The sequence below is a fragment of the Ailuropoda melanoleuca genome, chromosome 5 (genome assembly GCF_002007445.2).
Source record: "Ailuropoda melanoleuca isolate Jingjing chromosome 5, ASM200744v2, whole genome shotgun sequence".
Taxonomy (NCBI): domain Eukaryota; kingdom Metazoa; phylum Chordata; class Mammalia; order Carnivora; family Ursidae; genus Ailuropoda; species Ailuropoda melanoleuca.
The window spans coordinates 107,773,228-107,790,190 of NC_048222.1; the positions used below are offsets into that span (position 1 = coordinate 107,773,228).

Sequence of the window (16,963 nt, forward strand, 5' to 3'; positions counted from 1 at the left end):
CAAATCAACAAATTTATCTGAGTCTGCACCCATCTTTTCCACCCCTTCCAGTTTTGAAGGAGACAAAGGGTGTGTCCTACCTTCACCTGGACTCTGAATCCCATCTTCTATGTTCAGAAGTACTTTGTACTCTGGAATAGTCCCCAGATCTTCAGTCTCCTCCTCTGTTGGATATCGTCATCAGCATGTTCAAATCTCACCCATTAACCAATAGTTTGGGAGAGCTATCTATACCACAGGCTCATTTATTTCCTTTATACCCTCCCCCCCCCAACCCTCTGCAGTCAGGGTCTCATCCCTACTGTGGCATAAACTAATCTCCCAGTTATTACCAATGTCGCTGTCCTTTTTTTTTTTTTTTTCCCAGTATAATATACAGTGTTTCAGGTGTAAAATATGGTGATTCAACACTTCCACACATTACTCAGTGTTCTTCAGGACAATTGTACTCTTAATCTCCATCCCCCCATCCCCCTACTCACCTCCCCTCTGGTAATCACAGTTTGTTCTCTATGATTAAGAGACCTCTTGTTCGACCAATGACACTGTGTTAATGCAATGTCCCTGTACTGCTGGTACTGGTTCTCTTTGTAACATGACCTGGTCTCCTCTCTCCTCCTTTCTCTGTGATCTGTGCAACCCTCACCAGATTTTCCAACTCCTCCTTCCCCCCACCCCATGGCTACTACTCTCAAATCTCCTTCTCAAGCTCTTCTATCCACCCTTTAAAAGTTGTAGTCCCAGGGCACCTGGGTGGCTCAGTGAGTTAAGTGCCTGCCTTCCACTCAGCTCATGATCCCAGGGTCCTAGGATCGAGACCCACATCAGGCTCCCTGCTCAGCAGAAAACCTGCCTCTCCCTCTCCCTCTGTCCCTCCCCCTCAGCTTGTGCTCTTTCTCGCTCGCTCTTTCTTTCTCTAGCTTACTCTTTCTCTCTCAAATCAATAAAATCTTAAAAAAAAATAAATTTAAAAAAAAGTTTTATTCCTCAGGATTTGCCCAGCCTCCCTGCCTTCTCCCTTTACATTCCTCCTCTGGGCAGGTTTGCTGCTGTTACACGGTGTCATTTCCTATCCATATGCTGTATCTCCAGAATCTTTACCTCCAGCTTTATTCTTGTTCCTGAAACACATACTTATAAAAGAAGCAAACTACCAAATGTGTCCACTGGATAGCTGAGAGCACCTCAGTCTCAACATATCTAATCCAAAAACGTCTCCTCTCTCCCACAAAACCTGTTTCTCTAGCTGGACAGCCTCTGTGGATAGCACCCAAATGCCCAGGGCAGGAACTGAGGAATAACCCTAGGTGCCTCCTTCCTCAACCCCCGCACCCAGTCACCCACCACAGCCTGCAGCCTCTGTATCCAGGCTCCTCCTCGAGAATCTGCCTCTTCTGCTACCAAAGTCTCTGGTCTAGATGAGTGCCCTCCCAGCCTCCAGGTCCCCTTTCCTCAAATTCGCTCTCACAGCCACTGATGGCTGGAGAAACTTCTAAAATGCAATTCCGATGAGGCTAATCGACTGCTGGAAATGTTTCCATCCCTTCCTACTGTGCTTCAAATGAAGTGTGAAGTCCTTACGGGTCTTCACCAGGCCCTTCCCAACCCTGCACCCTGCCCACTCTTCAGCCCGATTGTTCACACTCCCTGCGGCTAACTCTGGGCCACTCCCAGCCTCCAGAGCTGTCCTCTATCTGGGCAGCACACGATCTCTCTGGCCTCCAGCCCTCTTGCATGCATTTGACCATGTTTAAAGAACCGTTCTTCCCTACCCTCAGCATGGAAAGCTCCTAGCCTTCCCTGTGGCCTCAGCTTAGAAGTTACTACTGTCTTGAAGTCTTCTTTGACTCCCTAGTTAGTCCTGCTATAACTAGGGCCATAGCATTCCAATCTTACTCAACAAAGTGAATGACAATAATTAATCTTCCCTCTCCCCCACTAGAACGCTGACTTCTGCACAGATACACAGGGTCTCTGTTCACTGTTAAACCTCCAGCAACTTGCCCACAATAGGTGGAGTTTAATGACTTGGGATGATACTTCATCCCCCCTGTCATAAATGAGGTTATTACAGTGATGACTGTGAACAGATTTTTAATTCTTTTTCTATGCTTAGCAAACACATTCAGGGGTCATTATGAATCAGGTTTCTAAGGACTTTGGAAATAATTAATTTAATTCTGGCAACATTTAGGGAGATAAAACTACCCACACTCTACAGAAGAGGGAATCAAGGCACGAAGGAGTTAAACAAGTTGCCCAGGGTCACAGAGTAAAACTTATCAAAGATCACGCTCTTCAATACGTTTGCTGTGCTGCCTCTGACCTGCATTTCACAAAAGAAAAACAAAGCTATCAGTCACAGTGACAGAAGTCCTATCTGCCAGATTCTCCAACAAAAGTCATGACATGTCAATGACACTCCACTCTCTTGTGCTTCTTTGGCTCTGTCCCAGAAACTTTCAAGCAAAGAGCTTCAGTAATACGCTGGACTTCAACACACTACTACAGCTGGCCTCTTCTATTTAATAAATGCAAGGCCTATATTCAGCCCTGTGCTTCAAAACACAAATAGCCTGAAAGAGAAAGGAACATGTATTCACAGACTATTTCTACTATCTCTACTGGTAAAGCCACAACCCGTGTCCAAGTTCAACCAAAGGAAGTCAGAATGGTGCTCTTCTGATGACAGTGAGGATGATAGTACCTACCGGGGGCCAGACACAGTTCTGAGATCCTTGACTATGGAACGTCAGGATTAAATAATACCACCCCATTAGATAGAGTTCCTACTCTCTCCATTTTACTAATAACGAAACAGAAAGTGAGATGGAACGCCTGAGTGGCTCAATTGGTTAAGCATCTGCCTTTGGCTCAGGTCATGATCCCAGGGTCCTGGGACCCAGTCCTGCATGGGGCTCCTGCCGCTCCCCCTGCTCGTGTGCATGCACTCTCTCTAACAATAAGTAAAATCTTAAAAAGAGAGAGAGAGAGACAGAGAAAGTGAGGCACTGAGGGTTTAAGTAATTTGCCCAAACTCTGATTTGCCCGAATCTAGCAGTCTACACTGCTAAGAAGTAGGGGAGCCAACTTTACAGTGAGAGATAAAAACATTCATCTTTTTAGAGAGTATCAAACATCCTGCATTCAGATCTGAAGTAGCATTACTCTGGCCAAATGAATTTCCTCCAGCCACACACCTCACCATGACTCGCTCCCAGACGGTAGCGGAACACACACCTTGCCACCAAGGGCAGACGGTGCCCATAGCTGAACGAGTCAACAAGGAAGGAGAAATCACACTCACCACTGAAATATTAAGTGGCACAGGATTAACATCTTCCTCAGGAAACACAGGGAGGAAATTCTAGTTCAACCGGGGAGGCAGGCGTCCAGGAGCAGCAACAGGGGTGGGATACTTGGGGAGCTTGGGACTTACAGGTGCCTGCCCTTAGAATGTAAAGTGTCAAGGGTTTGTCAGCGTGCATGTGTTTGTTTAAAAGAGAAGGATGTCAAGGCTCCCTGATTACAAAAGCATCCCCTTGGCAAGTCTATAAATTATGTTCCTGTATTAGGATAATCAAATAAAGCAGGCTGTGGTTCCTGTTTGCTTGGAAGCCTATCGCAAAACACCAACCAATCCCTGCCTAAAAATCACGTTCATCTGACCTAACCAGACTGACAGTTACCACAGTTTTTAATGCACACTGTGTTGATGAATATACCTACCAATTTTTTCTCTAGATACCAATATCAGAAGTCTAATTTCAAGGAAGTGAAAGGCTTTAAATTTTGTCTGTGATTCAGACCAGTGACTGAAACTTAAACTGGTTTGCTGATTATCCACATTAAGCTGATAATTTATAAAAAAAAAAAATTTTACTAAAAGACTTCAAAATTCATGGGTACATTATTTACATATTGTTGTCAAAGCTACTGTCTTAAAGTTTATAAAATTAATTACAATAAGGCTTTCATGCTGCATAGATTCTCTAGTAAGTTGTTTGGCAATCAAAAAATGCATGATTATATGATACATCATAGAACATCTTATGCATTTATGTAACATCTACAAAACATCAATTAACAAAGACTTTTTAAACACCACTTGGAGGAAAAAGGGGTTGAAGTAAATGAAATAGAGCTACATGTAGCCACATGGATAAATCTCACACACATGAAGTTGAGGGGGGAAAAAGAAGGTGCACATATAGTATGAGAACCATTATATAAAGTCTAGAAACATGCTAGCTATTATCTAGGAATTTGTACAGATATATTAAAATGTCTCAAAATAATAAACACCTGATTTGAGATACTTGATACTGTTTGGGGAGGACAGGTTGCTACTGGGGAGAGGCAGACAGTAAGCTTTTTTCTAAACCAAGATGCAAATACAGAAATGTTTATTATGAGATTCTTTACACACACACACACACACACACACACGCACAGCACAGTTTTAATGAATTAAGAACAGGGCTATTTCCATATGCTTCTCCACTAACATTTACAACCACTTATATCTTAATGAAAGAACATATTACTTGAAAGATGATTTATACACAGTGTGCTTTCAATGAGTTAAGAACACAGCTATTCCTATATGCTTCTGCACATGTTTACAAAAACTTGCATCTTAATGAAACAAGATGTTAGTTGAAGGACACAATATACACTGTAGTTATTATGAGATTCTGCGTATCTTTTTATATTTCTAAACTATCTCATAATTTTGGTAAGCAAAAAAGCCTAATGCCAAAACATAAGAACAAAATGAAAATGTATTCTACTAAAGAGTGGGACAAGGAATGAGAAGCAAAGAAAGGACGGGGCGAGTGGAGATTAAGAGACAGAGACTAAGGGGAAGGAAATGATACTGTTTTAAGTAGAGATCTGAATCTTATTGATTCTAAATCAATCAACCTCTGAATGTCTATACTTATCATACAAGCTAGCAGCCAGTTTTATTTACAATAGTCATCCTAGGAGGCCTTACATTTTCAGTAGTGGTCCTCTGCCAAGCTAAAAAAGAACAGTCTCCCAACTAGATCATGAAACGAACACACATTCCAGATAACCAAGATTTATCATAACCTCCCTTAACACACCACCACAGTTACACCCCGTTATGGAGACGGCTAATGATTGTGGTTAAGGGTCTCAGAGTTAGACAGAAAGTGGGTTCACATTCCAGCTTCTCCACTGACAAATTGTGTGATTTGAATACGCTTTCACACTGTACCTAATCACTGCCCTATACAGTCAGCAGTCACTTAAAGCACAATTTATGGTAACCTAGCAGACTACCCAGCATTTTTATATCCTTCACAATTCTTGCTTATGACCCAAAAAATAAACAAAACCATAGGTGATAAGCAGCTATTGGAGTCACAGACTCCAAACAGCTTCTGTGGGAATTTGTTGAGGGGACTTTGAGGATTCTTTCATAGAGAATAGGATTACCTAGCAGGTCTTAGGTATAGCCTTCTTCGAGAGGTCTCTGACTGCCTTTTCTCACTGTGAATTTCCCACAGCAGACACAAGCACTGTCCATTCGTTGTTAGTGTTTCCCGCAGATTAAACACTAATGTTAGTATCCTCTAAAAGTATCACTGTAATTTTTAAATATCTGAAGGCTCCAGTCATTGATGTTATCATCTCAGTACCTTGAACACAGCTCTGTCACCTTCAACCCCTCCTTACCAGTCCTCTAGACAGAGGCCCACTGCTGACTGCTTGAGCCCTAGCTGCAGACGGTTGGCTAGATCTAAATAAGCAGGCTTACTGGAACCTTCTACCTCATCTTCAAATTTCTGTGAATTGGAAATAAATTCTGGAGAATAGTTTCCCAAGATACCATTCAGCTTTGATTCATCGACTTATTTTTAAGATTCTTCAGTATCTTGCACTACATTCAAACCTTGGAAGCCTTCCCAGAGTTTGTCAAATTTGTCTCTCTTCTTGGTCACTGCCAATGAGGATATGAACCAATATACTCTTAGGGGTAATAAGTGTCAAAAGGTTACATACTAGTCACTGGGCCAGAGCAGCCATTTTTCAGACAAGATAAGAACCTTGATATTAAAACATGTACCTGCAATTTAGATAATAAGTGTTAACATTTCATGTTTGAATGCTTCTTCTAAATGCTTTACATGTATTAACTCATTTAATCCAACTAGCAACCCTATACAGTGGATAGCATTATAATCTCCATTTTATAGGCAACAACAGAAAAGCTAAGCAACTTGACCAGGGTCCCACTGCCAGTGAGTGGTTGAGCTAGCACAGACCAGTACCCTCAACCTATGCTCTTAATTTTCTATACTGTACTGTAGCATCAGCTACTTCAAAATTAAAACAAAAATGCCCTCCTGTCTTCCCTTCTTCCAAAAGTCAACAATGCTCCCTGGTCCCCAACAAAAAAAAACTAAGCAGAAAGGAGGTGGTCAGAGGAACCCCAACAGATGGGAGGGCAGGGAAAAGGCAATGTGACAGTAGGACATGGGAAACACCGGATGACTGACCCATAAAACATCCTAAATGAACACGGCTGGCCAGTGGAGGGCTCTAAAGAGAACTATTCTATAGAGGCAACTGGGTGGCTCAGTCAGTTAGGCGTTTGCCTTCAGCTCAGGTCATGATCTCAGGTCCTGGAATCAAGCCCCGCATCACGTTGCCTGCTCAGTGGGGAGTCTACTTCTCCCTCTCCCTCTGCTGCTCCCCCTGCTTGTACTCTCCCCCGCCATCAAATAAATAATTTTAAAAAAGAAAAAAAAAAAAAGAAACTATCCTATATGGAGTCAAGGACCACCTATGGTGAGTAAAGCATTTGAAGCTTCAAAGCCTGTCTGGGTCCACATCCTAGCTCCAGTCTGATAGTTTTTCTACATGTCTACATTCATACTGGAGACTTGCCCACTGTACTAAAAACCCAAGTGAGAGTTGAAGGCTTATCCCAGGCAATGCCCTGAATTGTTGGTGGTCCATGGTGATTTCTTTGGGACAAAAAATACATGTGAGTGTTCTTTTCCATTCAGGGAAACATTATATTTGTAATTTATCAACTTTTTAAGTAACATTTTATTTCTATACCTCCCTAAATTCCACTCGATAGCAGCATTAGCGTGAAATTTACAAAGATACTACTCCATCAAAATTGGGGTATGAAGTAGAAAAAAACACAATTCAAACTGGCTTAGGTCATTTAACAATATATCCAGGGTTTTTGACATAGAACAATCTGTGGCTCCCACAATGATGTCAAAAACCCAGATACTGTTACCTCTGTGCTCTACAGGCCTTACCTTGGCTCCACTCAATGGTCCCAAGATGGTAGTAGCAGCTCCAGGCAACACAATCAGATATCACAGAAAAGTAAAGAACCTTTTTTTTTCTTTTTTTTAAGATATATTTGCTTGAGAGAGAGAGCAAGCACGAGTGGGAGAGGGAGAGAGAATCTCAAGCTGACTCCGAGCTAAGCACGGAGCCCAATAGGGTGCTTGATCCCACGACCCTGAGATCATGACCTGAGCTGAAACCAAGAGTTGGACGCTCAACTGACTAAGCCACCCAGGCGCCCCAAGGATCCTTTTTATGTGCCTCCTCACACAAAAGGAAATCTTTTCCAAAGTCTCCAGCAGCCTTCCTATCCTGTCTCACTAGCAAAAACTGAGATATATCCTCATTCCTAAACCAGTTACCAGCCCAGAAAATAAGTTCACCATAACTGGGTTAGAGTTCTGGGACTCTTAACCCTGACCGCATGGTTTTATAATCAGCCAGGTAATTCTAAAGATCAGCTGGGCTTGAAAAACTGAATTACCCCTAATCACCTTTCCCTGTGTCTCCTAAGAAACGGTATAGACACCTGAACAAAATTTGGATAGCCAGAGAAAAATAATGCTGGCTGGGCAAACAATAGAGCCTACACAACCACTTTACATGTATGATTGCAAAATACTTTCACACTATTTTATTCAATCCTCAGACTGGACTTTCTGCAATAGTTACATTTTACAAATTAGGAAACTGAGGCTCAAGTCTACAATGTGAAATTCTTTTAAGTCTTCCAAACTTCTGTACGTTTCAATGTAATAGCAACTTGCGAAATTTCTCCCAAAAGGGATTATCGCACGAACCATTTCTCTGAAACATTATCAAAAAGAAAGCAAAAAGGAACTTTTATGTTGTCCTGAAGAAAGCAAACAAAAATCAAGGAAATATTAAAGGAAGAAGCATAGCAAATATTAAAATAGCAAGGCCAAAAAAAAAAAAAAAAAAAGTCCTAAAACCAAGACTCAGAAGACTCCAATTCTAGTCCTGGCTGCCACTAACACCCTTCTCCATGTCTGTGCTAAGAGCAGGCTCGCTTATGAGGGGCTCTCCAGCTTAATACACACCAAGAGAGCTCTACAATCTAAGCTTACTAAAGAGCATTTTATATAACTATATAAGTGCTTAATAACTGTAAGGACGATTTGTTTTAAAAAAAATTTTTTTTTCATCTAAAACAGAACAAATTCTCTCAAGATTGCCTAATGTAAAATTTGTGAGAAAAGTATATATGGCTTATTTCTGTTCCTGGCAAATATGCTAAACATTTCTATGAATCATAAGCATCTGAAACTATACAGACAGCACATGAAAGGCTCACAAAAGGAAATTCTGTATTAAAAGAGGACACTGGTTATTCTAGGAAAGGCGTGAAAAGAAAAAGGACTAAAAAAATCCATTTAAACAAAGACTCCATTGAATTGAGTGAATGATATCCAAATGTACAACGTAAGTCAATGATCCCAGACTTCTCTCTCGAGCTCCCACCTACCCCCACTGCTAGGTCCAAATCCACCCTACACACAGATGTCAAATCCTGTCCCGAAATCAACTCTTTCCCATTATGTCAGCCTTCTGCTGACAAACCTCAGTGATTCTCCTTTATGTGGATAAAGTCCACATTCCTAACCTTGCTTTTATGACCCTCCATAATCTGAAACTGACCTCTCCCTTCATCCCATTCCTAACTGGTCTCCTCATGGCCCTCAAACACTGTGGTGTTCAGGTTTCTTTTCAGCTGTTTTCAAACTCACAAGTTCTACAAGGTTCTATTCCTTACTTAAAATAAGTTCCCAAACTGCCAGTCACATGTCTTCATTCTAACCTGCAACAAACTCTTGTTTCTGGCAAAGTTAGAATACTTGCTCGTCACTAAATTTTTAGACTTTTATTTATTTTTTAAACATTTTTTTATGGGGCACCTGGGTGGCTCAGGTCATGATCTCAGGGTTCTGGGATCAAGCCCCAAGTCGGGTTCCCTGCCCAGCAGGAAGTGCGCTTCTCCCTCTCCCTCTGCTGCTCCCCTTATTTGTGCTCTCTCTCTCCATCAAATAAATACATAAAACCTCAAAAAAAATTGATTTGAGAGAGAGAGAGAGAAAGAGCACGCACACGCAGGGGCAGGGAGGAGAGGGAGATAATCTCCAGCAGACTCTGTGCTGAGAGCGGAGCCCAACTCGGGGCTCAATCCCAGGACCCTGAGACCATGACTGAGGCAAAACCAAGAGTCAATCACTTAACCGACTAAGCCACCCAGGTGCCCCTTAACCTTTTAATATGTGTATGTCTGTCTATCCTTTGTTTCTTCAAGAATTTGGTACAATGCTACAGGAGTCCAAACACATTCCCTAGATTGGACTGAATTCAATGACAGGACGATAAATTCAAGGACAAGGGCTTCTGCCTTATTAACTCTTTGTATCTCAATCCCAATATTTAATGAATCATAGATGCTAAATATTTGCTGATTGCTGCATCATTGAACTCAGCAGTAAGCCTTCAAGTCCCACAGAGCCACCTCCAATTTCTTTAAATATTTATGGAATATTCAAAGCATCAAGACATCAAAACTACATAAAGCCAACAAGTATTTAGTGCATGCAAGAGGCATCTTACAGGGCAATTAAAAACAAAAATCCCTTAAACTCACAATTCTGAAAATGCACCAAATGCCATTTATGCACAACGGAGTATAAGACATCTGAAAATATAATCAGTCTGACCTAGTTGATTGCTATTCTTTCTGCAGCTCCTTCCCCCACCTTACGTCCTTCCTCGACTTCTAGACTCGCAGATGTTATACAGAAAGGCTCAACTGGTTAGGCGAACGACTGACCTACACTCCAATTGCCAAACACTGCAGGACCTTACCAGTGCCTCTAAGAAGTAGGAAAAAAGAAACTGCACACAAAATAATTAAGTGACCTGTTCAGCTGTTGTGTGGCCGGGCCCTAACCAACAGGAAAGGTGAATTAAACACAGGTGTCCTGACTTAAGTCAGGTGCTTGTAGTCTTTGATAGGACTAAACTAGAACTAAACTTTGAGGAGCAAGCTGGGCAAACTCAGGGTTTTCCTAACTTGGCCTAAAAGCATGTGAGCCAAAGCTGTGTTTTTGCTGCCTTCTGGGAAAGACTTTAAGTTAATCAACCATAATGAGAAAAAAGATACTTCTGGGTTGCTCTCTTAATTACAATTATAAATTATGTTTCTTACGGTAAAGGACAAGAATCAAAAGGAGTAAGATGCCAGTTGACAAATTCAAGAAAGTCTACATTCTGGGGAGGAAGGTGACAGCTGGCCCCCAGATGCACCAGCTGCTGCTGGAACACCAGGCATGTGTCCTGTTGGCAGAAGAGCTAACATGCAGTCACATAAATAGCTTTCTACCAGTGGCCAAACTGGCTTTGCCATCTGCCTCTCCCCATGCCAAAGCCTCCCTCCTCATCATCCTAGCTCCAGAGGGAGCTGCTACAGCCAGTAAGAGAGAAGGTATACTCCCCCCGCCACTGACACTGGTTAACACCAAGCTACAGGAGGAAGAAGTCCTCTCCCTCACGTTCTCATGCATACATACGTGCGTGCGCACGCACACACTGCCATTCTCACTCCTGCCTACATATTTATAAAACCCCTACTTCCCACCCAACATACATACCTAATGCCAAGGCACTGGACACCCATCAACCATATAAGCCCACAAGTCACACGTCCCAAAGTGATTCCCTGTCCTCATTTTGCAACACCAACAAGGTCACAGAACCAGAAGGAACCTTGGACATCATCCAGAGGAGTGACTTGCTTCCAAAATTACAGGGATAGCTCACTAAATTCTTCCCATTAAAATTTATTTCAACTCATTCATTAAATGAATATTTACTGTTCCAGGCACTGTGCTGGGTTCTTGAGAGTTTGTTCAGTATGTTTTAATCTTCTTTAATGCAAAATGGTGTAGTGAGGGAGAGTGATATGGGGTATTTTTTCCCAGAGGGGATGTCTACAAACAAGTGTACAAGGGACTAACTCCCAAAGCTGAGAATTACTGAACTGAGAAACCAGAGAAGCGATAAAGACCCTAACAACACAGACTTGTGAGGCTGGATACTGCCCTGTCCCTTGTCTGATGTCCTCTTTAGAAGAAAAGAGGACACTCACAGGCATCCTCAGAAGGGCTGTGGGCTACAGGTGTGGTCAGGCCACCCAGCTCCTCACTGGAGCTGATGCCGCCCCATACCCCCAGCAGCATCACCAACTCGGTGTTTCAGCCAGAATTTTAGCCCTTCTCCCTCCTAGAAAGACACTTCTCAGATACAGATACAGAGATCTATTTCTCCGGTGGCCACTTCCTAGTTTTTCAAAAAGCAGAAAAGAACCAGGGAGGAAGGCATCAAGCCTGCCGTGGGTGGAATTCCCTAGTTGCAGGCAACGCGGGCTCTGGCCAAAGGGTAGGCTGCCTGCTCACCCTTACAAGCCCCAATCTTTGAACCCTCCCAGCGCAGGAGGGAAAGAATGTGCGGAAAGCAGCACAACGCCAGGTGGACTTTCTGGTTTAGCACAGTGAAGGACCCGGGACGAGACTATCCGAAAAGATCAGATAACGACACGTTAAGGGTGTAGTTTAAGGGACTTTTGAAAAGTCAGCACACTGCAGGTTTTCAAGGAATCCCCAGGAAAGTCCTCTGGAAAGGTCAAGAGGCCAAACTAGTGAAACTGAGCTTAGGGTGCAATCCCACCTGACCTCGGGCGGGCGGGGCAGGGAACGCAGGCGCCGAGGGGCTCCCGGCTGCGCGCTCCCACGCACGGCTCCGGGCTCTGGCGGCTGCTGGAGGGCTAGCGGAGGGAAGGGGGACTCGCCACCCGCTGCCTGGAGAGCCGGGCAGGAGTGAGCCCGGGGCCTCCCGGTCTCCAATCTCCTGTTCCGCAGGAGACTGACCCGGGGCACGCGACTGCCTGTCTCGCTCCCGCAGAGGCTCCTCCCGGCCTCGCGGCGCTGCAGCCTGCCTGCGCGCAGGTCCCCGCTTACTTTTGGTCGCTGCGATGAGGTTCTTCCCGTCCTTGATGAGCTCTTTTATGAACTTGTTGGTCCTCTCCAGCTCCGCTTCGTGGGCGCGGATCCTCTCCCTGAACCACGGGCTGTCCAGGTAGCAGTCGCTGAACTCCAGGGGCTGTAGCCCCATGACTGCCTTGGTCCGCCGCCCGTTCGCCGCGCACTACAGCCGGAGCCGGGCTTCGGGGCCGCGGCCAGGTGGGGGGCGCGCGGGCAGGAAGTCCCGGAGAGGCTCGCAGCCCCGGGCGAGCGCAGCACCAACGTGTCCCTCGGAGCTGAGGGNGCTCGCCCCCTTCTTGATCCTCCGTCTGCCCTCTCCTCCCTCCCTTCCCTTCTCTTCCTTTCCCCAGTAGCCTCTCCCTCCTCTTCCCCACGCGCAGTTGCCCCTCCTCTTCCTTCCGAGCCTTACTCGGTCTAGAATTTCGTGCCGCGGCTCTCCTCCACCCCCCGGGCGCGTGTCCCTCCCCCTTTCTTGGGCTCGCCTTCTTGGGGTGACTCAAAGTCGGCTCCGCGAGGCCAGGAACTCGACCAAGACGGGGAAGGGGCGTCTTAATAGCAGCCTCTAATCCCCTCAACTGGGAGACAGCGCTCAGATGTCTTCACTCATTGATCTTTATCCTGGGAGCGATCCCGAGCTGCGAAAGTTCTCGCACGCCGGGCTCGCTTTTCCTTATTCCCGTTCCTCATCGCAAGTAAAATGCGTGTTCAATCTCCACTTTAATTGAAAGCTTTACACGAGCAGGGAGAGCTTGGGGGACGACAGCTCCTATTACACTCTTCGGTGTATCCACACTAAACAATTTGGAGAGAGGGAGAGGGTGGATAAACCACTGTCTCTGTTGTATTCAGATTAAATCTGCTTGGGTAGGTGGAGATGATCTTTATTGTTCTAAAAATAACCACTGGAAAACAAATCCCAGGTTTCACGAGGTGGGGGTGACGATCAAATGGGAATTTATGTCAGCACACATGGAAAAATATTCTGTGTATTCTGAAACAGAACTCAAATGTGTTTCCAAAAAAGTTAAGACTTTTAAGTAATTGAGATTTATACCTAAAAGAAATCGGTTGTTCATTACAGTAACTTTTTATAATGGCAACTAACAATTTATTAAGCAATTACGTGCCAAGCACACACCATCTTTTGCAAGCTCTCAACGTATGTTCACATGTACAGGTTTATTAAAGATGTTCATATCCTCCAAGAAACTTCAAACTGATTTTTTAAAACTGAGTTCAGACTCAGCTCTGGGTAATTAAGAATCTGTTTGGACAGCATGTTGTTGGAGTGTAACCCTCAAGAGCAAGTTAAATAAGCCTCCTACTCAATGAGCTCTTTTGTTACAAAATAGCACCGCGTGCGGCAGACCCACAGAAAAAACAGATGAACGTTTTTGCTTTAATGTCCATCCTCTAGAGAGTTCAAAATGTTTTGCAAATAACTTTTAGGCATTGAAAGCTTTAGCTCCTACTAAAATCAGCAGGGGGCTGGATTCTACATAGAATAGGCAAATAAAGGGGGAAAGATACAAGAACAGAAGGGATGTAAACAGTGAGGACCTGGCAAAACAGACAAACTGACTCAATCCTCTGGACAAAATTCTAAACTTACCCTCATAAAGAGGGGCTGCTGACACTCCTCAATGTGTTAAACACAAAATTAACACGTGAGCCAGCAACTCCACTCCCTGGGTATATACCCAAGAGAAATGAAATCCTATGTCTGCACAAATACTCGTTCACAGTAGCATTGTTCATAAGAGCCAAAAAGTGGAATCAACCCTAATGTCCAACAACTGATGAATGGAGGGATAAAGAAAATGTGTGTATCCATAGAGCAGAATATTAATCTAATGGAATATTAATAATAGAAAAAAATTTAGTGCTGATGCATGCTACAACACAATGAACTTTGAAAACATGCTAAGTGAAAGAAGCCAGGCACAAAAGATCACATATATTATTCAATTCATTTGAAATGTCCAGAACAAGGAAATCTATAGAGACAGAAAGTAGATTAGCTGTTGCCAGAGGCTGGATGGTGACATGGGTGCAGAGTAAGGGTTTCTTTTGGGGATGATGACAGTAATTTAAACTTAGATTTTGGTAATGATTGCACAACTCTAACTATACGGAAAATCATTAAATGGTACACTTTAAATGGATGAATTTTTTTGGTATGTGAAATACCTCAATCACTAAGTTAAGAAAGCATGGGGGGGGGGGTCTCCTCCAGAAGTGCCTCTCTTTCCTTACTACTTTCTACTCCCAGCCACGAAAACTCTGGTTCATTCAGTGTGGCCAGTTCTTTTTTAGATATTTAGATATTTGGAGCAAAATAAGTTGTTTAAAACCATTTTACAGCATCACAAAAACATTGTTACTTCTGTCTTTACACACACACACACACCCCAAAAGAGTGTTAAAGAACAGGTGAATGTGAATCTTAATTCAATATTGAATAGGTCTACTGTGATCACCAAGTGTGGAAGGGTCTAAGTAGTTTAGTTTTATTCAATTACATTTTGTACGGTGCCTAGAAGAGATAATCAGTAATTGTGGAATGAATGAAAAGTATGGCCAAGTGAAGGGAAACCTTATGGTACAATGGGAAGATAGAAATTTAGGAGCTCCTAGTTACCTTCACTGCTCAGTAGTTGTTACCAGCTTGGCAAAGGTAAATTTTCTCTAAATCTCAGGCTTGCCATCCATGGCACAGAGATGATGACTTTGCAACTGCAAGTTGGTTGAGAAGATTTAATAAAATTGTTTTTGTAACGTACCTGCTAAAGTTATAATACTGATGATCAGGAAAAGGAGGAGGTTGGGAGGGTAGGCTGAAAAGAGGGAGAAGAAAGAGGAGATGACGATTACATTCCATCAATACGGGGAAAAATGGGGGGGGCAGGGGAATCTATTATCCTAAAATCACGTAAGACAGAATGCAAGGAAAGTGATCACAAAAGCAGATACTACTGGGCTCCTAGGTCTCATCTTTGTTCATGAATTCATTCATTCTTCCCACAAATATTTGTTAATTTCTATATGTATTATGCACCATGCTAGGTGCTGGTGATACAGCAGTATACAAAACAGACAGTGTCTGTCCTCACTGTGCTTTCATTCTCTGGAGGGAAAATGACACAGTAAATACCCCCCCAAAAAAAAACACATAACACATTAATATATATCTAATTTAAAATGAAAGTGCCATACAGTTAGAGTAAAGAGTCTGTGAGAGATTATAATTGAGGGCCTGATAAAAATCGAGAGTGGGGTCAGGAAGATTTAATGAGAAGTGTCATTTAATCAGTGACCAGAAGAGTCAGTAGGAATTAACCATTAAATAGAGGGCTTTGAGAGCAAAGTAGTCCAGGCAGGGAACCAGCCTGCGCAAGCGTCTGGAATGGGAAAGTCTGATATATTCAAGAGACAAAAGAGGTCAGGTGGCTGAAGCATAGTCAGTGAGAGGAGCTGTCTCAAGACAACACAGGGTAGTGAAGAGGGGCCAGAGGCCAGATTGCACGGAGCCTCATAGGCCATACTTAGGATTTTGTTTTGTATTGTAATGCTATTGGGAGCCTTTGAAGAGGTTTCTGCATGATGGTGATGCGATCTGGTTTGTGTTTTCTCTCTAGCTGCTGTGTGGAGAATGGGAGTCCAGAGGGACAGCTTTTCGAGTGGTCTGGCCAAGAAATGACATGGCTTTACCCTTTAAGTAACAATGGAGACAGAAATAGATCAGAATATATTGTAGAGGGAGATTCTGGGAGTTGACAATGGCCTGGATATTAGAAATGAGGAGGGTGTCAAAGATGGCCCCCAGGCTCTTGTCATGATAAGTAAGGTGGGAGGATATGAACTTTACTGAACATTCACTGAAAGGAAAACAGGGGATAAGAAGCCCATGTGGTGGTGGTAATTAATGATGACTGGGATGGGAAAGATCAGTTTCAGTTTCAGACTCATTAAGTTTTAGATGCCTGGGAGATATTCAAGTACGTATGTCAGGTAAGCATTCTTATGCTTTGCTGAATGCTTGGATTAGTTAAGGATTTGAAACAACGCATATTGGTCAGGTTCCAGTCTAGATAAAATAGAGGTTAGTACAGATGAAACCTCCCCTTTATGTAGGTTCTGCTATATACAATTTTGTCTTTCTCTGATGAGTAACAATATTGCCACATATAAAGTCAAATATGGATTCTACTCCATCTTTGGATATGTTTCAGGCTGAGTCAATTTAGAATTAGGTTCAGACACATTGTAACAAAAAATCCAAAATAATAATAGTTTAAACCATAAGGAATTTATTTCTCTCTCATGTAAAAGAAGTCCAGAAGTAAATAGTCTAATATTCCACAGTCCCCAGGGAAGCATTGGGTTCCATCCTCAGTTTCACCTCATAATACAAGGTGACTCCTAGAGCTCTCTCTGTGAAGGAGGGGGGGAAAGGATAAAAGCGACCCCCCTCCCACAGCTGAGCCAGCATTTTGTTCAGCCTTCCTTCAGGTCTTAGACATTTTTGGTATTTATTTCATTAGCCAGAACTTAGTCACATGGCCACACTTCACTGCAAG

At 43.2% G+C, this 16,963-nt stretch overlaps 1 protein-coding gene across 3 annotated transcripts in view; it reads right to left on the reverse strand.

Annotated features, from left to right (window-relative positions):
• ARHGAP10 (Rho GTPase activating protein 10) overlaps positions 1-12,658 on the reverse strand; it is a 311,913-nt gene extending 299,255 nt beyond the window's left edge. For 2 of the 3 annotated variants that reach the window (XM_034661542.1, XM_034661541.1), the window contains exon 1: positions 12,360-12,658. In XM_034661542.1, coding sequence (XP_034517433.1) covers positions 12,360-12,513 — 154 coding nt within the window. In that variant the 5' untranslated portion in view covers positions 12,514-12,658. The remainder of the gene's footprint in view (positions 1-12,359) is intronic. The other variant, XM_002916964.3, reaches the window with a different exon arrangement.
• Positions 12,659-16,963: the final 4,305 nt, after the last annotated feature.